We start from the raw sequence: 24,358 nt of genomic DNA, 5'->3' as shown, positions 1-24,358 counted from the left end.
TACCCTGCCAGGACCGTCGGCACTTACCGCTGCCCAGCCGAAGCAGCAGCACGTCCTGGAGCCGGCGGTTCAGATCCCGCAGTTCCTTCATCTCCGACACCAGAGTCCCACACTCCTTGAGTTTCTTGGCCTGCTGCACCAGCTGCCTGCGAGTCCGCTCCAGTTCCTGCTGGATGTGGCGCATCTCCTCCTGCTGCTGCTGGTAACTCCTGAGCAGCTCCTCGTACAGGGCCCGGGGCACCACGGCCTCGTCCATGCCATCCATGCCGTCCATGCCCTTGGAGGAGTCCACAAAGATGTCCTCGGGGCTGGCGCTGCCCACCAGGCTCAGCCCGTTCTGCTTCTCCAGGCGGGCCACCACGGCCTCGATACTCTTGTGGGCCCCTGACTCACTCTGCTTCCGCCCCTCTTGTCTCTGGGGGTGACAACAGAGGGAACAGGGGTCAGTGCCACCTCCTGCGCCTGGGCTGCACGAGGAGAGAAGAGGGAGCAGTGCGGTCAGAGGAAGGGGGATGGGGGAGAGAAAAAGTCCTGGGACTTTGAACAAAACAACCACCATTAAGCGCCTGCTGAACACAGAGCATGGTGCGCTCATCTTGAGGGAGCCCAGAGTCTTGGAAAGGGGGGGCACCAACACCGAAAGTGCCAGTATACCCCATTTCATGCAGGTGCCCCCAAAGAGGCACCGACCCAGTGTTCCACTGGGTCTGAGGAGGAGCCACCTGCTGCTGAGGGAAGGAGCATCTAATGTGAGACTTCAGGGATGGAGAGGCAGTTCAGTGTGACGTGCAGGAGCACGTCAAGCCTTAAGGTTCAGGGATATTGTCTGTCCAGAGGGAGGGAGGCAGCCAGCCCCCTCCCCTGCCCTGGCCAGAGCCCGAGCTGGACCCCAGCAGGCAGAGGAGGCTGGAGACTGTGCCATGGAAGGCGCTGGGGAAGGATCTGGGGACGCCTCTCCTGGGGCAGACTTTGGGGGAACAGGATCTTGTTATCAAGAGTTGGAGGGCCTGGGCTTATTCTGCTTGGCCCCAGAGGGCAGAGTGAGGTGCAAGGGAGTAAGCAGGCAAGACAGGGAAGCAGATCTCTGCCCACTGACCACAAGGAGGAGGATGTTCCAGACAACTAGAAGGACCCAACAACGTGGCAGGCACCCTGAGAGGCAGAGAACTCCCCCCTTTATGACTGAGCCAAGAAGCATTTAATAAGTGCCTACTGTATGCCATGTTCTTGCCTAAGCATGGGGGATACAAACAAAGGCAAAGCCCTGCCCCCAGCCCCCACCCATAAAAAAGACAAACAAAAAACAACCCCGCAGAGAGACAGCCCTGACTGCTGAAGTTCCTTGTGCACCTGAGTTCTGAGACTCTAGGGTCCAAAAGAAATCATCTGGTGGCTGCCTCAGCCTCAGGCCTTTCCAAGCCCCCCCAGAGATGCTTTACATCCTGAGATGAGCACAGAACCAAAGAATATCAGAGTTGGGAGAGGCCTTAGAACCAGATGCCAGGGCTGGGAGGGGCCTTAGAACAGGGGATGCCAGGGCTGGGAGGGGCCTTAGAACAGGGGATGCCAGGGCTGGGAGGGGCCTTAGAACAGGGGATGCCAGGGCTGGGAGGGGCCTTAGAACAGGGGATGCCAGGGCTGGGAGGGGCCTTAGAACCAGATGTCAGGGCTGGGAGGGGCCTTAAATCAGGGGATATTAGGGCTGGGAGGGGCTTGAGAACAGAAGAGCACAGCTCTGACTTCCTCTGTTTTGAATGTCTCAGTGAAAAGAGCCCTGGAAGATGACCCCAGGATCAAAGTTGGCCCATTGCTGACCTTCCCAGCTCCACTGACTCCCACCCAGTGCTTGGTCTTTCCAGGATTCCTAGGGGCCCCAGCCAGGAAGAGGCAGAGCTGGGCCTGAGCCCTGCCCCTCAGCCCCAATTCTGGAACACAGGGCCCATGTGGCAGGAGGGGAAGTTATTGGTGGCCGACACGGTTGTAGGCTCCCAGACCAAGGGCTCCTGGGCCTGGGCTCCCAGGTCTGCCGCTGCCTCGGGGCTCACCAACCCTCTTGTTGAACAAGCTCATACAGAAGCATGCAGAAGGAAGATTAGAGTAGGCGGTTGGCACACACCCAGCACAATGCAGCCAAGCCCTTCAGAGTCAGCAGGGGCCAAGGCTTGGCTCCTGTCCAGGACCTGCCTCTGCCAGAGCGATGGACCTGAGTTCTAATCCTTGCACCGTGGCTTCCTAGCATAGGAACCAGAGAGCAAGCCCATTTCCCTGTCCTGGTCCCCGTTTCTTCCACTACAAAAGGAGGGCTTTGGGTGATACAGCTCCTAAGGCCCTTCCAGCTGTAAAGTCCATGGCCCCAGCACCGGTCAGCTCTGTGACCCAGGAAATTCACTGGCCTCTGAGCCTCAGTTTCCTCATCTATAAAGGAGGGATAGCACACCTGAAAGGCCTACCTCACAGGACTGCTGTGAGAAAGCACGCTGAAGGGGCCATCAATGGCCTGCGTTCTGATGGGGCCCATGGATCCCAGACAGACCCTGGGGATCAGTGAGTCTGAACCCTCATTGTACAGTGCAAACCAGAGGGGGCAGGGGATCCACAGAAGTGGACATGGAGCATCTAGGCCAGTGCCCAGCCGAGGTCCTGACACCCACCCTCCAGTCTTTGCTTGAGGATCCCTCCCCACTGGGTGCCAGCTCCGGGCCTTCAGAGGGAGCCCACTCCACTTAGGGAAGGAGATAAAAGTCCTCCTCCACCCCTCTGGCTGCTGCTAGTTCTCCCACTGGGGGCCAAGCAGAACAAAGCTCATCCTTCCACCATCATGGCCTGCCATGCCATCTCCTCGCTAAGCTTACCATGCCCCGTGCCTTCCGCTGTCCCTCCAACAGCACAGACACACACTGGTCACCTTCCAGTTCTTCAATGTCCTTCTTAAGCTGTGGCACACCACTGAGCCAGCTGTGTGTAGGGGGCCTGGGAGGGAGAGCGGGATGCCCAGCCTGCCCTCGTCCCCCCTCTATGGCAGCCTAGGGTCTGCAGTAAATACCTGGGGTTTGGTTACTATATTGGGCTGTGGAGTCCCTTGGAGCCTGTCATCCATTCAAACCCCCAGATCTTATTGACACCTGTTGGCTTGCCATGTCCTCTCAAGTCTTTACTTTGGCAGTTGATCTTCTGAACCCCAGTGTAGGACTTGACATTGATCCCTCTGAATTTCACAGGGGCTGACTTGGGGAACTCTTATGCTACAGCTACTCCCCAAAGGCCTCAAGCCCTTCCCAAGACAGGAAAGAAGGCGATACCTTACTGTGTCTAAACTCCCCATCGTCATCGCCATAGTCTCGGACCTCTTCCTCATCTTCTATGTGATTGAGGGAAAGTTTGGGGATTTTGATTTTCTTCTGCATGACACTATTTTCAAGGTCAGTTTTGTCCTCTGAAAACGTAGATGAAAAGAACAAGGTGAGTTACAGAGGTAGAGAGATGCCCTCCAGGTGCCCAGGCATCCCAAGTGCTGGCTAATGCTCTTGGCAAGACCAGTTAAAAATGAGAAAGCTTCCTCGTGGAATCATGGGACATCTGAGATGCAAGGGCTCTTAGGGCCCACTCATCCCCTCACCGTTCAAGGAGGGAGGGCCAGAAACATGCCCACAGCCGCTCTCTCCATGACTCATGTGCTGAGCTCTGAGGCCTGACGGGGCATCCTGAAGGATCTCAAAATGAGATCATGGGTAATGGATCCCTCTTCCCTTTCTCCTGAAAGGCTTCCCAACTGCTGTCTTCCAAATGCATGTCCCCACGTGACCGAGAAGGGAGGATTTGGCCCTCGACCAGCTCAACAACAAAATTACGGCGTGCTGGGGGAAGGTCTATCACGGTTTGGGGGTGGATGGTGTTTTGGTGGATGTGATCTTTCTGGGGCGGTCTCTGCTGAGATAACTCTTTGGATGAATCCCTGTTCTCCCAAATCTCCACATCCCATTAGAGAATGAAGGTCATGGAGAAATAAGCACCATCTACATCAGATATTTTGAAGAAACAAAAGGCCAAGACTTCCAAAGCTCAGCTCTGAACCATGGCCTCCCCAGGCTCAAACTCTGATGCACCTAAAGACATCTGCTCTGGGGGCAGCTAGGTGGTGCAGGGAATAGACCACCGGCCCTGGAGTCAGGAGGACCTGAGTTCAAATCTGGCATCAGACACTTAACACTTACTAGCCGTGTGACCTTGGGTAAGTCACTTAACCCCAAATGCCCTGTGTTCCCCCCTCCAAAAAACAAGCAAACAAATATTTTTTTAAAAAGACATCTGCTCTGCTCAGGGCTGGTCCTCTATGACGACCACACTCTGTGTGGCCAGGGGACCTGCAGCAGCCTCAGGAATGGAGGGGAACCCTACTGGACTCTGGGTACTTGCTTCTATATGAGGGACAGCCACTGAGTAGAGAGAAACAGCTCTTTTACACTGGATTTTTTTACTCTGGGGACAGAGGAACTAAAGGGAGGTGAGGAGAGAATGAGAGAAAGGAGGGGAGGGAGAGAGAGAGAAGGAAAGGAGGGAAGGAGAGAGGGAAAGGAGGGGAGGGAGAGAGAGGGAGTGGGGGGGCGGGTGAGAGAGCCGGCTTGGAAGGGACCATTTGGTGGGGGGGGAGGGAGAGAGAGGGAAGGGGGGGGAGTGAGGGAAAGGAGGGGAGGGAGAAACAGGAGGGGAAGGAAGAAGAACTAATTCTGGGGGGGGCACTGGATCTGTGGACACATTAGGGAGCTGGCTGTGGATGTCACCCATGGAGACTTAGAGCCCTAAAAGGGACCAGGGACCAAACAATAGGTCCCATTACTGGGGCTTCAGTGTTTACACAGATCTCTCATCCAAGGAGGGTGGGAGGCACCAACATCTTAAGCCTCAATCAAGGGAAAGTTTCTGGTCTTTCTTTAAAACAAGCCAAAAAAAATGCTTAAGGCTGTTCCAATTCTTTTTTTCTCTCCTTTTTCTAGACCTAAAAATAAACAAATAAACAGAATCATGCAAAGCTGCTATAAATGAGCAGAGATGAGAGCAGGGGGGGCAGGTTTGCAGGGAAAGGTTTGGAGCTTGAGGGCCTGAAGTCCCAGGCCAGCCCTGTCATTAGGAGGCCATTGAGAGGTCAGTCAGCCAGGCAAACCTCCTCATTTAGCACATGCAGAGACTGAGGCCAGGCAGGAGAAGCAGCAGCTGGTAAAGCCTGGCCTTGGAGGCAGGAAGACCATGCTCCAGGGACCCCTCTGGAGGCTTCCTGCCTGGGTCACCTAAGGTCTCTGAGCCTCAGGCTCATCCTCTAAAGGGGGGATGATCACATCCCTAGCATCTCCTGAGGCGGGGGGGGGGGGTGATGTTAGGAGAGTCAAACAGGGAGGTATTTGTGAAGGGCTTTGTGAACCTTTAAGTGGCCCAAACAAGTTGGCAACTATTACTCCTGTCACTCTTTGTTGTTGCTATTGGACAAGAGAAGCCTAGCCAGCTCCTGCCTCTCTTTGCCAGAGAATCAGCACACACTAGTCATATGGGGTGGGGCAGGAGGAGGGCACTCCACTGAGGTTCAGAAGGCCTGAATTCAAATCCTGACCTTGGATACCTTGCAAGCATCACTTCATCAATCCATCTCGCCATTGCTATTGGGAGGAATGTCTGAATCTCCTTGCCCATGACCCCAGTCCCCATCTCTGCGATTCTGCCAACCCAAACAATCCTCCCTGACCACTCGAGGGATGCCCAGGGAGCGTTGTTTCTACCACTAGAACAGAGGACCTTCATCTGGAAGACGTGAACTTGGTTTTTAAAAATATCTTAAAATTGTAGTTCAATAGTATTGATTTTCTTTGCAATCCTATGCATTTTATTTTGCATATTTAAAAACATGGCCTTGTTAAAGGCCCGTGGGCTTTCCCAAGCTGACCCTACAAAAGTGAAGAAATCCTACATTAATATGGAAGCTCCTTGAGGGCAGGGACTAACTTGGCTTTTGTGCCCCTGGCATTTAGCACAGTGCCTAGCATGCAATAAATGCTTTTTCTTTCATTCATTCCCCGGGGCTCAGTTTCCTCCTGTGTAGAATGAGAGGACTGGGTAGCCCCTAAGGCCCCTTCCAGACCTCCACCCCAGAACTCCAGCAGTTCCGACTGGCCTGGTCCAGCCCTGCTACTGGCCCAGTCCAGGCTCAGGCAGCCTTGGCTTGAAGCCTTCCTGTTTCTTCTATAGTGCTCTAAGTTTCCTGAGGATGTGTGTCTGTCCTTCATTTCCTAAGAGGACCATGGCATCAGGTTTTTGAAAAATATCTTAAAACTGTAGTTCAATAGTATTGATTTCCTTTGCAATCCTATGCATTTTATTTCGCATATTTAAAACAATGATGTGTCTTGCAGTTGTTTGGGATCTGAGTGAGGCAGGACTGTGCAAGGTTACCAGCCTCACTTTCTCCTCCAGAGCCATCTAAGTCCAGTGGCCAGACATTCGTCAGGATGACTAGAGATGGCCCAGGATGAAATGGGAGACCCTGGCCCTCTTAGGCTAAGGCCTTCTGAGGTACTCACTTTGAGGTAATGACCATTCAGTAAATAGACCTCTTTAAGAAGGGAGTCAAGGGATGGCCCCTTCAATTAGAAAAAAAGAAAGAAAGCAAACTGGGAGGGGAAGACCCTCAGGGTTGCTGTTCAAAAGAGAAAGTTCACACTGACCAGAACTCTAAGCCAGGAGGGCCCAACATACAGTCATTAAGTGGAGCTTGGGCTGCAGAGTGAACTGGGGGAAATAAAGAAGGAAAGGCAGAAAGGAAGGAAGGAAGAAAGGGAGGAAGGAAGGGAGGAAGGGAAGAAGGGAGGAAGGGAAGAAGGGAGGAAGGAAGGGAGGGAGGAAGGGAGGGAGGGAGGGAGGGAGGGAGGAAGGAAGGAAGGAAGGAAGGAAGGAAGGAAGGAAGGAAGGAAGGAAGGAAGGAAGGAAGGAAGGAAGGAAGGAAGGAAGCTTCCTGAGGACAGCCCTGGTGGCTAGAGAAATGGGAAGTCCCAGTGATTCTGATCAACATCATTTTCCACATCCCCTTGCGGGTACTCCAGACACTAGCCAGAGAGGACTGACATGTCTATCCTCAGCTGGGAGGGGCCAAGATCCCTGGTAGGTGACAGGTCAATGACAGATGATGGTATCCTGGCCTATTTCTTCCCCAGGGCAGAGGATGGTGCCGAGTGTTAGGATTCCCAAGGCTCCTGCTGGCAGAGTTAAACAGACAGCTAGGTGAAAACGTAAAGGCCTTAGCAGAGCAACGGGAATGACAATGTTACCAAGGCGGACAGACTCCGGAAGCCTTGAATACCCGACGTGGAGAATGCAAGGAGGGTAAGCAGCCACTGCCTGCATTGATTTTCTATTTCCAGTCCCAGCGGATGTTTTTAAGGGCAATGTAATTAGAGAAATCGCTTCTGATCTGAGTGTGTTCAGGAGACGGGAAGCCCTTCCTCTGCCCCTGGTCAGGCCTGCCTTATGGGGCACCGAGTGTCTGCTGTCTTCACAGCACCATGGGGCAGGAAACATGTCAGCTAGGGAAGCAGAAGCCCTGATTCTGAATCTCACCTCTGCCAGGGGTCTGGGCCAAAGACCTTCCCTTCTCTGCACCTCAGTCTCCTCCCTTGAAGAATGAGGGGGACGGACTATGGGAACCCGAGAGTATCTCTAAGCTCTAAACAACACAATCTTGACCTTGGGCCTGAGCAATTCTGCCAAAGCATGGGGTCTTCCCTGAGAGGGAGCTAGGGGAGCTGAGGATAGAAAAATTCTCAGCCTGGCTGTTCTACGGAACAAAAACCAAACCTAAGTGGATTGTCGAAGTGTATGCCATCGACAGAACAGCCTCTGGGGGCAGGAAGGATTTTCCAGTGTCTTCTGATCCATCCCAAACTGGGGCAGGAATCCCAAACACCCCCAGTGGCTGTCCAGCCTCGGCTTGAAGCCCTCTGTGGAGGGGGAGGCCAGCCCCAGATGAAGAGCGATGGAAAGGACGCTGGGCTTAAGGGTCGAGACTGGATGTCCCACTCCAACCCTGCCACCTGCCAGTTGTGTGACCTTTGTGAGCCTCAGTCTTTTCATCTGTGAAATGGTGATAATAAGGGGACTGTCAAGCGGCTTACTGAGAGGACGAGATCAGGCCCTGTAGGATGCAGGACGTAGGATGAAGAATGTGGGGATGTTTACCCTGAAGACAAAACTTAGGGAGCAGGTGAAAGGAGAGGAGGGATGTGACACCTGTCATCTAGAACCTTAAAAGCCCCAAACAGCATGTTGTGGAGTGATGGGGGGTAGACGCTGGAGGGAGGGAGATTTCATTCTACATAAGGAAAAATCTTGAAAGGTAGTGAGGTTCCCCATTCCTAGAAATCTTCAAGAAGATGACCACTTGTTAGGGAAGTAGGAAAGTAAAGACTGAGCTATATACCCCATGAGGTGCCTCAAACACATTAACTGTAGAAGATCCCTAAGCTCCCCCCCAACTCTGACACTTCCTGTTCTGAGGCCCTTCCCAGGTCTGATACACTATGTTCCAAGGCCCATCCCAAGGCCTCAGTTCTAAGGTCCTGAACAACAATGACATTCTCTGCTCTCATATATAAGGGCTCTCACACCTCCAACATTCTAGGACTCTCGCAGCCGCCCCTGGAAAGCTCCTTAATAGAGTTAATGTGTCTTGTAGGAGTCAGGCCTTCGTTCCAGGCCTGGCTTGCCACCAGGGAAAATTCTATCTCTACGGCTTCCAAGGCCTGACTAAGCTCTATGAAGAGGGACCGCTGGCAGATACCTGAACCCTCTAGGTCACCCCAGTCCACCAAGAGTTCAAAATAGCCCAGCAGGGTGGCCGCCTACATGCTGGGCAGAGGACAGTGTTCCTGCCCAAGGGGTGCTGAGGCTGGGTCCTAACAGCCTTTTGTACTAACCTGTGAGGTGGGCAGGGGCTGGAAGTGGGCCTCAAGGTCAGCAGAATATAGGCTCAGAAACTCAATAAGCCTCTGCCAGGTAAAGTGCCGAGAGCTACTGACCTAGGGAGATTTGCTCAAATGCTGAGCCTGACTGAGCAATGAGGCCCAGGCATGCTCCCAGGTCCCAGAGGAGCCCACCAGCACTGGGTCTTGTTTCTTTTTTAAAGTACATAAAACAGTAACACTTTCCACACTACTGGCATCAAACAGGGAGTGTTAGGAGGCATGCTATCCCCCTTTTTCAGATGAGTAAACTGAGCCTCAGGGAAGTTAAATGGCTTGTTCAGGGTCACTCAGAGGGGCCCAACCAATGGGTATGAATGAGGAGGCAGAGGGCCAGAGAAGTCACATAACTTGTCCAGAGCAACTAAGTTTGGTCTCCTAATTCCAAGGGGCCTGATGGTCTACTCTGACTATACTAGAAGAATCTGCAAACAGTGGAAAAGATCCCCAGTGTCCAGGAAAAAGCTGAGTGCCCTACAGGTTTCAAGAGTCTCACTGAAAATGATGGGCTGGGAGGCCACTGATAGTTAAAATCAGTCAGTCAATCAACAAACATTTGTGGATGCAATCCAAAAGATGAAGCCCTCCTTGTCTTTAAAGGGGAAATATGGCAGCAGAGTTGCAAATGCAGGAGAGGTGCCTGGGGTGGGGGGCACTATCAGGACAATCATAGGGGGGCTTCCTGAAGGAGATGGAATGGAAGCTAAGCCCTGAAGGTAGCTGGGAGGCCCCAGAGGCAGGAGAAGCACTCTGTTATGGCAGTGGGTCCACCTGAGCAAAAGCACAGCCAGTGCGTCAGCTGGCCAGAGTGTGGAGTGGGAGCCAAAGGGAGGGATCCATTATCAGCCCAGAGAGGCCTCAAGGCTGCACTTCAGACTGGGAAGGACCTTCAATGCTACACATATGAGTTGTGTTTAATCCTAAGGGAAATGGGGAGTCACTGCAGCTTCTAGAGGAGAGGAGTGAGATGGTCAGACCAGGAGCTGTGAGGAGAGGATGGATTGGAGAGAAGGGAGAGTGGAGATGAAGGAGATGAAGGGGAGGCAACAGCAATCATTGTGGAGGGAGAGATAACAAGACTGAACAGCAAACAAGGGAGGGAAGGGCCTGGCAGAAGAAGGAAGAGGGACATGCAGGAGGGGGTGGGATCTAAGATGGGTCCAGACCTGAGGGTGAAGGTGCTGGGGCTCAGGTTAGGGCTGAATATAGAGGTTTAAGCAAGCTGAGAATGGAATCCATGGGGGCTGGTGAGAACACCGAGAGTTAGAAGAGGGGAGGGCCCAGGACAGAGGCCTGAGGGGCTCTCTCGGCAGAAGGGATGGTCAGACAACTGGGAGTCCACCCAGGAGACAGCAGGGCATGAAAACCTGGAGCAGAGAGGGAGGAAGAGAAAAAGTCCAGCTCTGCAGAGCCCCTCCCCTCCCCCAAGCACTGGAGCTGGGAGGGGCCTCAGGACAGAGAAACAAGCAGCATTCTTAGAAGACCCCTTAGAAGATGGAATGTCAAAGCTGAGAGGACCCATAAGACAGAGGGCTTAGAACATGGAATATCAAAACTGGGACAGCCCTTGGAACAAAGAACACAGAATGTCAGAACTGGGAGGGGCCTGAGAACAGCCCATCAGAGCTGGAAGAAAGCTGAGAACTGAAATGGTAGGGGAGAGTTCTTGGAGCAGAGAACATCGGAGCTAATAAGGGGCAGTCTGGTCTCTCCAGAGTCACTAACACACAAGGTGACCCTTGGGTGAGTCTGTTTCCTTCCCCCGTTTCTTCAATATGTATATATCTATGTGTCTGGATGTGACTGTTTCAAAGTTGGTCTGGAATGGCCTCTTCCTGCTCTGGCCAGTAGCCTCAGTGATGTTTGGGGGCCTGTGCACCCCTGCGGATGGGACCTGGAGTGATTAATGTTCTCTTGCACTGTGCAGAGATGGCGGTGGCACCCACAAGCTTCTCTCTGCTCTAGTATATATCCACTAAAACATGTCAAAACTGAAACTCCAAGCTTTGCCGCCTCCTCTCCCCCCCTCACCCCCCTTGGCAGGCTCCCTCACTGATGACATCTAGCAATCCTGGCCAGCCCTCTGCCTCCCCACTAATCCTGGGCGCTCGCCAAAGCATTTCTCTTGCCATCGTTCTGTTTGGACCAATGATGCCAAGATGGGCCGAGAACAGAACAAACCAAAGTTATCCAAGAAAGAAGAATGGGACTTGGAAAGAAATCTCCAAAGTTCTGAGCTTCAGCTGAAGGCCTGACACAGGAGGCTGCTGGCTTTCTCTGGCCTTTTACACGGATGAAGGAGATGGGATAGCTTTGCACATTGGCAGATGGGGGAGAGGGTAGTGATGTGCCTGCCCTGCCCCAGGAAAGAGCCCTGACCTGGATCCAGAGGCTCTGGCTCCAACTGTGGGCACGAGATTGCAGTTCTACTCTCCCCGTCTTCAAGAGGGGGCCCCGCCTGGGTGACTGCCAGTGACCCTTGCATCTCTGCCACGTGATGTGGCTCACAGGAGGGCGGTGAGCAGGCCATCCATTCCTGGGCCCTGGCTACTTCAGGCTCTGTCCAAAAAAGAGACCAGGCTATGGCATATACTAGCTGCTAACAAAACCCAGTTGAGCCCAGGCTCTCCCAGGCTCTTTGGGGAAAGTTGACCCAGAAAAATGGAGCCTGGCAGGGAGAGGGCAGAGAGGGCTTTTAGAAAGGCTGGAAAAGGGTCCCTTCGTCATCTCTGTCCTGGGGCTCTGTGCCTTCTGATTGCCCAAGGCTCTTCAGAGGGTTCAGTGTTCTAGACCTGGAGGACTGGGTGAAGGGCCTCGTGACTCACTGGCCACACTCTCTGGGTCACAGTGCACCCACAAGGCCCAGAGGCTCCCTCCCTGCATGATGGCTTTGGAGGGAGCCCCTGCGGCTGCTGGGAAGCCTTGGGGAAGCAGGATGTTCTCCAGAGATGCCACAAAGCAGCTCTGGGCCTCGGCCGCAGTCTCCCTTTGGGTGTCAGAAGAGGGAGATTAACTACCTAAGACTGATTCAGCCATAAGGAAGCCAAACCTTGCCTTTAATACGGCACCTCCTCAGGGCAGAGAAAGAAAGCTGTCTCTGCCCCCAACAGATTAGTGTCTTAGTGGAGAAGATGAGCAAGGGTGGGGTGGGGTGGGAGGGAGGGACAGCATCAAGAGACAACTAGTAAAGTATCCCCCCAAATTACAGAACCACAGAACGTCAGAGGAACTGCAGAACAGAGGAAAGACAGCAGCATAGCTGGGAGGGCCCCTAGAATGGAATGCCAGGACTGGAGGGAACCTTCAACATCATTTAGCCAAATTCTGGACAGGAAACTGAGGCCCAGGGAGAAATGACTTGGCCAAGGTGATAGCTGCAGCCCATATGAGTGTGACTTCTTCTAGGACTGACGTGGCCCAATGCGCCCAATGCCCACCCCCAGCTGTCCTAATCGATGCTTGGACTTCTAAGAATGGGAAATGCCAAAGCAGCTCTAGGAAGAATCAACCCTCTAGTCTTATGGGGGTTTCCAAGCTGGTCAATAACCAAGGAAAGGGTTCCAAAGGAAAAAAGTACCCAGTTAGAGTTTAACAAACAAAAATGAAATGGATAGAGAACCAAGGATCCTACCCCAAAAATGGTGAGCACCAGCTCCCCCCAAAATTGGAGCAAGGAGTGAAAAGGTCTCTCCTCAAGTTGTGCTGGACATGGTGACAGCAAATCTTGGGAGAAATCAGACAATTTCTCACAATCTCTCCCTCCTTTTATCTCCGTCTCTCTCTTCCCCTTCCTCCATCCCCTTCCCTTCCTCTTCCCTTTCTCTCTGTCACACACACACACACACACACACACACACACACACCAAGAGCTGCACAGAAGAACAGAAAAAGCCCAAGATTTGGAGTTCCCAAACCCACTGATAAAGTGATACCTTTTAGACTCAAGGCTGATGCTCTCCTGGTCTAAACGCGAGCCCCCTACCAGTCCCCAGATCTGCTTCACACAGAACCAGATCACAGTATGTTCCAAATTTAGTTTCCTTAGGGCATTTGGAAGACTATTTTTTTCCAGTTGGTACCTCTACGTTATTTTCATTTCACCTCTCTCTTTTTAGGAGGCAGCCTACACCTGGGAAGGCAGCCGTTCAAAATACTATGGCAACCCTGGACAGCAGGTGTAACCAGGCTAAGGAATGCTACTGTATGAACAGCTGAGGAGGAGATGGGAAAAGGGCAGGCCAGGGAGCACTATGGAAAGCAGAAGAAATAGAGAGATTTGCAGCATGACCTCAACCACAGACTTGCCCTCTTCTGGGCCTCAGTTTCCCTCTTACTGGGCTGCCTGGAGGAGAGTTCTTTGTAATGCTGAATCTTTCTTAGAGAAATGCTTTGGGAAAACATCAGAAATGCAGGAGACTGGAGTTCAACCCCTTGATCCTCAGGTCAGCATCTTTAAAAAGATAAGGTGGCCTCGAAGGTCCCACCTGGAGCTAAGTCGAGAGTCTTGGCTCTGAGCACTGTGAGCCCTCCGTTTCTGCATCTGAACAATGACCCCACCAGCTCTCAGACTCTGCTAACCTGTTGCTGCTTACAACAGCGTGTCACGGCTGGCATTGTAGATGGCATTAAGGGCAAGAGGCACCAGTGCTGACTTGTCGGGGCAAACAGCGGTGAATCACCCACTGGGATGATTTTTCCTCCTTCTAGGACAAGTCAGCTAAGGTTACAAATCTAGCGGGTGCCTCAGGCACCACATTTTAGGGAGGGCGTGGATAAGCTGGAGCTGGTCCAAAGGAGGCCACCAGATGGGTGGGGAGTGGAGGGCGCTCCAGGAGGCCTGGCTTAAAGAATGATGTTAGAGGGAATTTAACCTAGAGAGGACTGGGGAAGGGGCAGTGACCCACTAGTGGTCAAAGGGCTTAGGCTTGTTGAGCTGGACCCCAGAGGGCAGAACAAAAGCAGGACCTGGGGGTGTTGACAGACTGCCCACATTCAGGCTTGGGTCTGCTCTGGGAGAGTCTGGCTTCTCCTCCTGGGAGGGATCTCTTGGTCAGGTATGGGATGAACTAGAGGGCCTCAGCTGCCCTGTATGCAGAATGGAGTCAGACGATTCTACCATACCAGCTGACTCGGTTTCTACTCTTGGGGAACAGCTGATCTCTTTTGCTGAAAACATAGGGGGAAGAAAAGGGAAGTAGCCAAGTTGCTTCCCCTTCATCAGCTTTCAATCTGAGTGGGTTCCATGGCCCCTGCATGACAGCAGGGTGTCCAGTGGCAAGCCTGGCCCCCGGAAGGGCCCCTGGCTCTTTGTTCTAGAGGTCTGCCCAGCATAAGCAGCCCAGGGAGGACCTGCCCACGGCCTACCCAATATCTGTCAAGGGGACAGCATAGTGCAGAAGCCCCTTACACTCCTCTGGCACACGATGTGAGGTCAGGAAGGTAAATGTACCTGGAGTGTTGGAAGAAGCCTTGGCTCCCAGGGAGAAGAGCTGGCTTTGGGGGACACGCTGTCACTCCTAGCTCTGGGACTGAACTGCTCTGGCCTCAGTTTCCTAATCTATTAAACAAGGCCGGACTAGATGGCCAGTTCTACATTTATATGGGTGTGATGAACACATGCTGCACAGACAGCTAGGAGGTACTAGACCTGAAGTCCAGAAGGCCGGAGTTCAAAACTGGTCTTAGAGCCTTACCTGTCATGTTACCCTGGGCAAGTCATTTCCTTTCTGTCAGTCTCAGTTTCCTCAACTGTAAAATGGGGATAGTAATAGCCCCTATTTCCCAGGGTTGTTGGGGGGGGGATCAAATAAGATAATCTATGTAAAGTGCTTAGCACAGTGTGCAGTACACAGTGGGTGCTTAATAAATGCTTCTTCCCTCTACCCCACCTCCCTTTGTGAGCTTCAGTTTCTTATCTACAGAATGGGGACGACTCAGTGCAGTGCACTCAGGGCTCTGGCTCCTTCAGAGCAAAGGAGGGAGAGAGGGGGCAGGCAAGGGGACATGGAGGACTGTGGGACTCAAGAGTCAGGGGACCCGGCTCTACTGCCAACTCCCCAGGTGACTGTGCTAAGTTCCCTCTGGGGTTCAGTCTCTTCATCAGTAAGATGGGGCCGTACCCACCGTGAGATCATTCATTCTGTACCAGATCTGAAAGCATACTAGGAAATGGGGTGTGAATGGAAGGGTGGACTGCACTTAGCGGTGCCTAGCACAAAGGAGGGGCTTATATGTTCACTGACAGACTGGCGTGGGACCACAGACCCCCAGGCTCAGCTGCCACCTCCAAGAAGCCTACCCTGATCACCTTCCAAGCCACCTAGGACCCAGGAGCACTGGCTTCTGGGAACATCTGTGTCTCTGCCAGAGAGGCCCGGGAAGGAGGCAGGACACTTCCAGGCTCTTAAGGCAGAGCCCAAGTAGCAACCCCCAGGAGGAAGGCATAGGCCTTGGCAGAAATCACCCCATCTCAGAGGGGAAAGGGACCTCAGGGGCCTCTAACCAACTCATCCAGGCAGGAAACCCCTTCAAAGTAGCCACTGGACTCTGGTTGGATACCTCCAGGTACGGGGGACTCACTATTTCCTACAGCAGCGAGGGAGCTCACGACCTGCTACTTGGGGACAGATCCAACTGGAACTCCTTCCTGGGGCTTCTGGGCTAGGAGCTGGTGAGGCTGCATGACTTCCAACGTTCCTTCCAGCCTCACTCCTCACACAGTCTAGCATATGTTTCTCCAACAGGCTTTGGTTCCAGAAGAGGGATGGACCAAAAGCCCTCAGGCCCCAACAACCTCTATATAGGTTCTGGGGGGGGGGGGGCAGATAGGAGAGTGCCTCTCTCCCATGCCAGAAACCACTTTCTCTTGCTGTTTCCCTCCCTACCTTCCCCATTCCATTCTTTACTTTTTTTTTGAACAAGTCAAACTGAGGGTGAGATATGGGTGCCCCTTGGTAGACTGTCAGCACCCTGGGCAGCTAGTGCCCTCAGCTCTGACTACTGGAGAATAAAGATCTATCTGCTAACACAGTCAGGTATGTCCCCAGTTTTCAATTGCTTCACACTTTCTCACACTGTCTTGACCCTAAGACTTGTCCTCTTTACCCAGGGACTGATTGTCCAGCTTTTTTTTTTTTTATCACCACCCAGGCCTTTTTCCACCTCTACCTGACCAAAGGGGCTTACTGGCTGGTCATCTGGGATAGGCCCCTTCCCTTCTCTGGACCTCAGTTGCCTGACCTATAAAATGAGTTAATCCAGATGACTGCTAAGACCCCTTACAGATCCAAGTCCCCAAACTGAGTCAAGTAAGGAAGGAGGGACTCCATTTCACAGCTGACTGCCTGGACAGACCCCAATGGGAAAGAAAGTAGCAGGTTTTAGGAGGGTTGTTCATAGGTGGGGGCCTGGGGGGATCCAAAAGAGAATTGCTAGAATAGGAAGGGCACATCCAGACCAGGGCACAGAACCAGGACTTTTTAGCTGGGAGAAGAGGGCTGCTAGGAGACATCTTCAAATGTAGGGCTGTAAAGTAGACCCAGAGGGCAGGACAAGTAACCTGGATGCTATTGGGGGTGGAAGTGAGGGAGGACTTTTTAGGCCTGCTGTAAGGAATCAAATTCCTAGCAGTTAAAGCTGCTTGATAAGGTCTCTGTCTTGGGGTGGTTCTGATGGTATTCAACCCAGAGCTGAATGGTCCCTTGCTGGAGATTCTGTAGGGGGAATCTTTGCTAAGGTATGGGTTGGGACAGATGCCTACCTAGCTCTCTTTCCATCCTTCCCAGCTTTGTGAAACTGATTCCAAGTGATCCTTGCTCCCCTCAGACACCGGCCTCCTCACCCCTTGGCTTCCTGGACTTGGTCCCAGATGCCTCCACAGCTCTGAAGCACCACCTGTCTGTCTCTGAACTGTGAGGGTGGGGTGGAGATTAGAAGGCAGTGTGGTACAATACAAGGAACACAGTGGGCTGGGAGGTGGGAGACCAGAAAGGGTGCTAGATTTGGGGTTAGAGGCTCTCAGGTAAAGAATCCAGACTGTCAATTACTGACTAGCCAAGTGGCCTTGAGCAAGTCCCTTCCCTTTGCTGGATCTCAATCCCCGTCTTTGTAAAAGGAGCAGGGAGCCTTACACACTGGATTAAACTGGAGAGGCCACATTTGTCTCACAGTGATGCCAGGACTCCTAATCCTCAGTTTCCCTGTCTGTACAATGTAGATAATGTCTCCCGCTCTACCTACCTCACAGGAGTACTTAAATGTGAGCCCCAGCATCTAGGCTGGAAACTCTCCAGACATCAGTTTCTCCTTCCTTCCCTATACACTTGACAGGAGGACTGCTGTGTGAGGTGAGGCTCTTGGAAGCTACAGACAGAAGCCCACCCAAATACCGGGCTGGGGGTGGGGTGGAGGTAACTGTCACACAGTTCTGAAGTGGACAGATGAGGCACAGAGGGGGCACCTGAAGCTGCCAGGCTCACCATGAGCAGTGGCTGCAGGTCCTAGAAAAGGGATGGACCAAAAGTCACCACATTCTGACAGCCGTGTGTATGTGGGGTGTGTGTGTATATGTGTGTGTTGGTGGAGGGAGGCAGGTAGGGGACAGCTGCACCCCCTTCTCCCAACCACTCTCTCTTGCCTCTCCGCACCTTCGGCTCTTGAAAACTCCTTTCCAACAAGTGAAACCAAATAGACAGAAGAGAGAGAAGGGAGAGAGAGAAGGGGGGGCAGGGATGACAATGGGGAACCGATCTCAATTTTAACTGGTCTGGCCTTTCTGAAATAAACCTCAGAAAATGAGACTGAGAAGAAGACTGAGGGGGGCGCGGCTTGTGAGAACCGACCCCTGGCCCGTCTCCCCGCAGCCTCCCCGAGGGGCCTGGTGTCGGGGGGCCCCTTCACCCCCCCGGCCCTCGGCCTAGGCTTTGGCAGGGGCCATCCCGATCCGCGCCCCTCGCCCCCCCCTCGCCCCGACCCCCCCGGGCCTCACTCACCTGCCAGCGCCAGGATCTGGGCCTTGTGCGGCAGCAGCGCGCCCCAGGAGGCCCCGGCAGGAGCGGGCGCTGGGGGCGCCGCCGCCTCGGGGGGCTCCGGGCTCCGGTAGACCGCGTAGACCTTCTGGTTGTCAAAGTCGAGGCGCGAGCGGGGGCTGAAGTCGCGCACGCAGGACACGGGCAGCGCGTAGCACACGTTGTCCTCCAGGAAGCGCACAAAGGCGTACATGGCCGGGGTCCGAGCCGCGGCGGCTGGGGCTGCTGAGGCCGGAGGGGGACGGACCCAAGGCGGGACCGACGGACGATCGGACGGACCGAGGGAGGGGCCCCCCCGGTGGCCGCGGCTCCGGCTCCGGCTCCGGCTCCGGCTCCGCTCAGGGGCCCGCCCGCCCGAGCAGCTGCAGGAGGCGCGGGGGGCCGGGCCGGGCCGGGCCTGGCTGGGGGCGGGGGCGGGGGCGGGGCGCGGCACGCGCGGGGCGGGGGGGGGGGGGCGAAGCTCCGGGGCTCGCCGTCCTCCCCCCGCTCTTATTGTTCCCGAAAACCCCCCGCTCTGCCCATCGGCTGCTCTCGCCTGGGCGCCCAGGAGACAGGAGGGAGAAAGGGGGAGGGGGAAGGGGGGACGGCCAGACCTGGGGGAGGGAGGGAGAGGGGGCGGCTCTGGGAGCGTCCGCCGCTTTGGCTAAATCAGACCCGAGCAATCACCGCCGGAGCGCAGCGCGGAGCGAGCGGCGGGAGTGGGGCGGGGGGGCACCCGGAGAGAGACGCGCAGAGGATCCGAGGAAGCGAACCGCGGCGGCCAGATCTCACCTGGCAGCGGGAAACGCGGGGCGCTGCAAGGGCTGCCCGGCATGGGGAGCCCCACCGGCGAGCCCACGGCAAGGCCAAGGGAGCGGGCCGGGCCGCGGGGAGCCTGCCTGGGCTTCTGTGATCTCTCTCCAAATCTTTCCCTGGCCCTTCTCCCGAAGCTTCTGCCTGAATCCCTCTTCCCCCCTCCGAACTTCTCATCCTCCCCAGATCCACGCTTCCACCCCCCTAACTCCGTCTCTCTTCCTCCGTCGCTCTCTCACTGTCTCTGTTTCTCTCCTCCCTCCCTGTCTCTGTCTCTCCGTGTCTTCTCCTTCCGACAGAGGTGCCCCAGGGCTCGGGCCCTATGTCCCCAGTTCTGCCCGGCATCTCGGAGCATCGCCCCGTCCCCGCTCTGGGCCGGGGAAGGAGAGGGCCTTTTGGGCCACTTGGGCCGGTTGGAGGCTTGGGGCAGGTGGGACTGTCATGTTCAAGGCCGGCTCCCACGTGGGGCTCAGCAGGGGTCAAGCTGTAGTCTCTTCCTCTTTCTCCTCTCTTCCTCCTCCCTCTTCTTCCTCCTAGTAACAGTTTCCACTCTTATGATACAAAGTAGCAGACTCGAGCCCTTGCCTGGCTTTGAGGACTAACCCTGCCATTCTAACTCACTGGGGCCCTTGACCAAATCTCTTTTCCTAATTCTGGTCCTCCTTCCCCCACCCTTTAAGTGACAGTATTGTCCAGATAGGTCTCCAAGGCCCCTCCCAGTTCTGACATCTCCTGACACTACAGGCAGCAGGTCTGGGGGGAGGGGTGCAGAGAACCTCGAAGTTCCTAGAAGATACACTTGGCCTCTGCAGGAGAGAAGAGGGATCCGATGACCCACTACGGGGGCCCTTTGCCCTGGCGCTTATCTGCTGATCTCTGCTCTATAGCAGTCAGAAGTGCCCCCCCAAGCCGGGCCCATCAATACACCTTACCCCAGCACCTAACCTTCCTAAAGTTCCAAACTGTTCACTGGAAAAAGAAAAAAAAAAAAACAATGCTTGCTTGATTTGTCAAAGACAGAGTACTACCACAGAAAGGGACCAAGCCTGATGGAAATCCAACATTTTACAAACAGTCCGGGCATCCTGGCAGAATGAGGACTCAGAGCTGCCACTGCCCCTTGGGACACTCAGGCCAGGTCTCTTTCCACAGCCCTGCTTCCCAATTGCAAATGAAGCTCTCTGTTACCTACATTAGCAAAGAGGACCATGGGGGAGATAAAGCAAAGCCTCCAAACCACTTCCACTTGGTTTGGGAAGATGAAAACTCCAGTGTAAGTCACCTCTTCTGGGGTAAACAAGTCAGGACTGATGTTTCAGGGGACACTGTCCAGAGGTGTCCTCAGCAAGGCCTGAGTGTTCTCACTGAGGGCCACTGTTGGACCAAAGGGATGCAGCCAGTCATGCCCATTGGGATAAGAAAGTAAATGATGTGCCCAGGCTGCCAAGGCTGTCACCTGTACGTGGCCTGGGCTGCCCAGGGATCTGGCCTAGCAGGGCAGGCACTCCAGGGGGCCTATGCTGGGCGAGACTTGAACAGAAGGCAGAGGGCTGGCCTAGCTGCCTCCATTCTGACACCCCCAGCTACTCCCTGCCACAAAAATACATCTGTGCAACACTTAAAACACCACAGTCCTTGGCCCTTGGGGGAAGCAAGCTATGTACCTAGAGTGATCAAGGAGGTGGGCCCGCCCTTCGGCCAGACCTAGGGCTGGCAGCTGGAGGAAAGGGAGGGCTGCCTTCAGAACATTTCTAGGGTAGCACATACAGCTAACTGCAAGAGCATCCTGGAAACCGATGTCACCACAGAAGAGCTCCACGCCTCCAAGGGGCGATGGCCTGGCTCCAAGGAGTGTGGGATTGATGGGGGAGATGTGGAGGGAAGATGGATCTGCTCCTCTCCACCCCAGTAACTGGGCTTTTCTCCAACACAACTGCAACACCTGACCTCATTATAGTGTCTCATCTCCTTATGACACCCAGCTGGCCTCCTCTGGGAGCTGTCCCCTCAGGACTAGCTAAGACTCAGGCACCCACAGAACCTGTGCAGGTCACCTTGTAACCCTCACAAGTACCACTCAGCTACTGAGTCAAAGTCCAGCAGGAAAGATTCCCCATGCCCTTCTTCATTTTTCTAGTTTTCAATCAACATCACAGATACCAGGATGTTATATTTCTCCCCAAACTTGGGGCTCTCCCAAACTTCTTTTACTTTTTGGGTACCATCATTCTTCTATCACTCAAGTCCACAACCTCATTTGTCACCCTCAACTTTTGCCTTTCCCTCATGCCATATCCAATTAGTTTCCAAACTCTGTCCCTTTCAAGTTCCATATCCTCCTCTGTCCCCTGACATAACCCTAGTTTGGGTCCCCTTGCCCAGATGATTCCAGTCCCCTCCTGTGTGTAATCTCTTGGCCTCATAGTCTCACCCAAATCTGATCCATCCTCCCCAAAGCTGCCAAAGTGATTTCTGTGAAGTGTAGGTCTGACAATGTCACCATCCTACTCAAACTTCAATGACTCTCCATTGACTCTAGAATCAAACATTTCTGCCTCATTTCATCATTTTATATGTGTCTTTTGTGTACGTTTTTTAGTGTACATCATTATTAGTAGATTTATTTTGTCAAAATTATAAATAAGTAAATATACATAGAGTGAGGGGGTAATCTTCAAATTCTTTTTTTTTAACTGATGGGAGTACATGATCATGAAAGTTTAGAGACCATTTCTATAAGGTGAGCCCAACCACCGACAGACTGTCTAGACTCATTCCTAAATGATCAGCATTGTCTTCCCAACCCCATGCCAGTGATTCTGAACCTCCCCCTCCAGCTGCTGATATCCATCCCCAGTCTCCCATGTTTATCTGCTCCTATTCCACCCGTCGTCTCAACCTTTCTCTCCCCCCCCCCCCCCCCCCCCCCCCTACCTCTCCCCCCCCCCTCCCCCCCTCCTCCCCACCCCTCCCCCCCCCCCCCCCCCAATCACTCTAGATCCACGTGCCCCTTCCATGGCGCTCTCTGGAATGCCTACTCCCTAAGTAACAAATGTTCTGTCATCTTAAACCTTTCCCTTTCTTATTCCTTCTGCTAGAGGGTTCTCTCAATGACAATGCTTCCCTCAGCACCCTTTCCAGAACTGGGGGCACTTTCGAGAGAGCTGGACTATCCTTCCTTCCCCATTGCTACTTCAGACTCTTCCTCTTCCACCATCCTCCACAACTTCTTCTTTAAACCCAGAGCCAGGTTGCCATTATCTCCCAACACTCCAGGTCATTCTTCCTCTTTTCTCAATGAGTTTTGTGCCTCAATTCTTGACGGTACTTTAGCATGTAGGTGGATGCTCCCTTAGCATTCTACCCTCTCAGTTCCTCAGCTTACTCCTCCCAGTCCTCGTGCACTCCTATCTCAGCTGCTTACAGAGATGATCGTACCTTCAAACGTGATGCCATTGACATGTGCTCCATTTCCGTGCTCATGACCTTTGAAATTCCATCATCTGATCATAATCTTTTTTCATTCTATTTTCCCTGCTGCCTTATGACCCCTAACCCTGTTCTCCATTCTCCCCATCACCTGCAAGCCCTCCAGCCTTCAGTTGTCTCCCAGGCTATCACTCCTTCACAGGCTACATTCTCATTCCTTCTCCATCTTGCCTCCTTAGTGAATCACTTTTATACTACACTGTATTCTCTTCCCCCGTTCTTTTCATAGATAACACCAAGTCAAAAACCAGTCCTGAGTTGCTCCCACCATTTGCTTCCTGCCATTCTATTTCTTTTAGTTGCGAAATCTAAAGGTTTTTCTCAGTTTTAGCTCCTTGTGACCTCTTGCAGCCTTTGATGCTATTGAATACCTCCTATCTTATCTCTAGGTTTTATAAAATTTACATTTTATTAACATTTTTGTAAAGATCCACCATGTCTCCCCACATTCCCCCCTCTGCTCCCTGAGAAATCCCTAGAGACAAAACACGTTACAAACACGGATAGTCAAGAAAACAAACCCCCGCATCTGCCATACCCAAAATAATACATCTCAAGGTGCATTCTGGGTATATCACCTCACTACCAAGAGGCCAGTAGCATGTTTCATCAGGAGTTCTCTGGAATTGTAATTGGTCATTGTGTCGATCAGAGTTCCCATGTCTTTCAAAGTAGTTTGTCTTTATAATACTATTGTTATTGTATAAATTTTTCTCTTAGTTCTGCTCACATCAGTTCATATAAGTCTTCCTAGGCTTCTCTAAAGCCATCCCCTTCATCAGTTCTTAAAGCACAATAGCATTCAAACACAATGATATAACAACTTATCTAGCCATTCATCAATTGATGGGGGTCTACTCACTTCCCAATTTTTGGCCACCATGAAAAGAAGTGCTATTAATATTTTTGTACATATGGGTCCTTCCCCCCTTTCTCTGACCTCTTTGGGGCATGGACCTAGGTATTGCTGGGTCAAAAATATACACACAGTTTAATAGCTGTTTTGGCCTCATTCCAAATACCTTCCAGAATGACTGGAGGAGTGCACAGTTCCACCCACAGGGAATTAATGTACCTGTTTTGCCCACAGCCCCTCAGCATTTGTTATTTTTCTTTTCTGTCAACTTTGCCAAAACGTGTGAGTTGGAATCTTGGAGTTGATTTAAATTGCATCTCTCTAATTATTACTAATTTGGAGCATTTTATATGGCTATTGATGATTTGGATTTCTTACTCTGAAAATTGCCTATCCATATCCTTTCACCATTTTTCAATGGGGAATTGTTTTTATTTTCATATATATTTATATATAAATTTCAATCAGTTCTCTATATAAGAAATGAACTATTTTTTTTAAACAACACTGCTCTCTCTTGGTTTTCTTCCTACCTGTCTGACCTCCCCTCATATTCCTTCATTAGATCTTCATTCTGGCCATGCTCACTAACTGTGGGTATCTTTCCACAGTGCTATCCTGGGTCCTCTTCTCTTTTCTCTCTCTAATATCTCACTTGGTGATCTCATCAACTGCCATTGCTTCAACTTTCATCTTTCTGAAGATGGCTCCCAGATCTCTAGATCCATCTCTGGTCTCTCTTCTGACCTCCCATTCCATATCATCAATTACTTTCCATGTCTTCAGGCATCTCAAACTCAACATGTCCAAAACAGAACATTATCTTTAAAATTTTTAACTTTTATTTTTTAATTAACAAGCATTTATTTTCTCTCTCTAAACTTTCTCCCAATTAAAAAAAGGCAAAGAAAACTCTTGGGACAAATGTGCATAATCAAGAAAAGCAAATCTCTCTGTGGGCCATCTCACTGTGCATGTTAAGTCTGTTGCTTCTCTTTCAGGAGGAGGGCGGCATGCTTCATCACTGCACCCTGGATGTATAGTTGGTCACCGCATTGGTTAGAGTTCTCAAGTCTTTCAAAGTTATTTATCTTTATAATGTTGTTATATAAATTGTTTTCCTAGAGCTTCCCACTCCACTCTACATCAATTCATACAAATCTCAGATTTTTATGATCTTCTCAGATCATTTATGATCA

At 52.5% G+C, this 24,358-nt stretch overlaps 2 protein-coding genes across 3 annotated transcripts in view; both read right to left on the bottom strand.

Annotated features, from left to right (window-relative positions):
- LOC138165361 (BEN domain-containing protein 5) overlaps positions 1-18,378 on the bottom strand; it is a 43,168-nt gene extending 24,790 nt beyond the window's left edge. Inside the window, exons 1-3 of one of the 2 annotated variants that reach the window (XM_069093614.1) lie at positions 17,987-18,378; positions 3,300-3,433; positions 28-415 (exon numbers count right to left, since the gene is read on the bottom strand). In XM_069093614.1, coding sequence (XP_068949715.1) covers positions 28-415; positions 3,300-3,433; positions 17,987-18,215 — 751 coding nt within the window. In that variant the 5' untranslated portion in view covers positions 18,216-18,378. The remainder of the gene's footprint in view (positions 1-27; positions 416-3,299; positions 3,434-17,986) is intronic. The other variant, XM_069093615.1, reaches the window with a different exon arrangement.
- LOC138165203 (cytosolic carboxypeptidase 6-like) overlaps positions 1-24,358 on the bottom strand; it is an 826,089-nt gene that overhangs the window by 147,528 nt on the left and 654,203 nt on the right. The gene's annotated exons all lie outside the window — the stretch shown is intronic.

This window comes from Petaurus breviceps, unplaced genomic scaffold (assembly GCF_028583685.1).
Source record: "Petaurus breviceps papuanus isolate PSGF00001 unplaced genomic scaffold, PetGlider_PUasm1.0 208, whole genome shotgun sequence".
In the NCBI taxonomy this organism is placed as follows: domain Eukaryota; kingdom Metazoa; phylum Chordata; class Mammalia; order Diprotodontia; family Petauridae; genus Petaurus; species Petaurus breviceps.
This window is presented reverse-complemented; position numbering and strand designations above follow the sequence as displayed.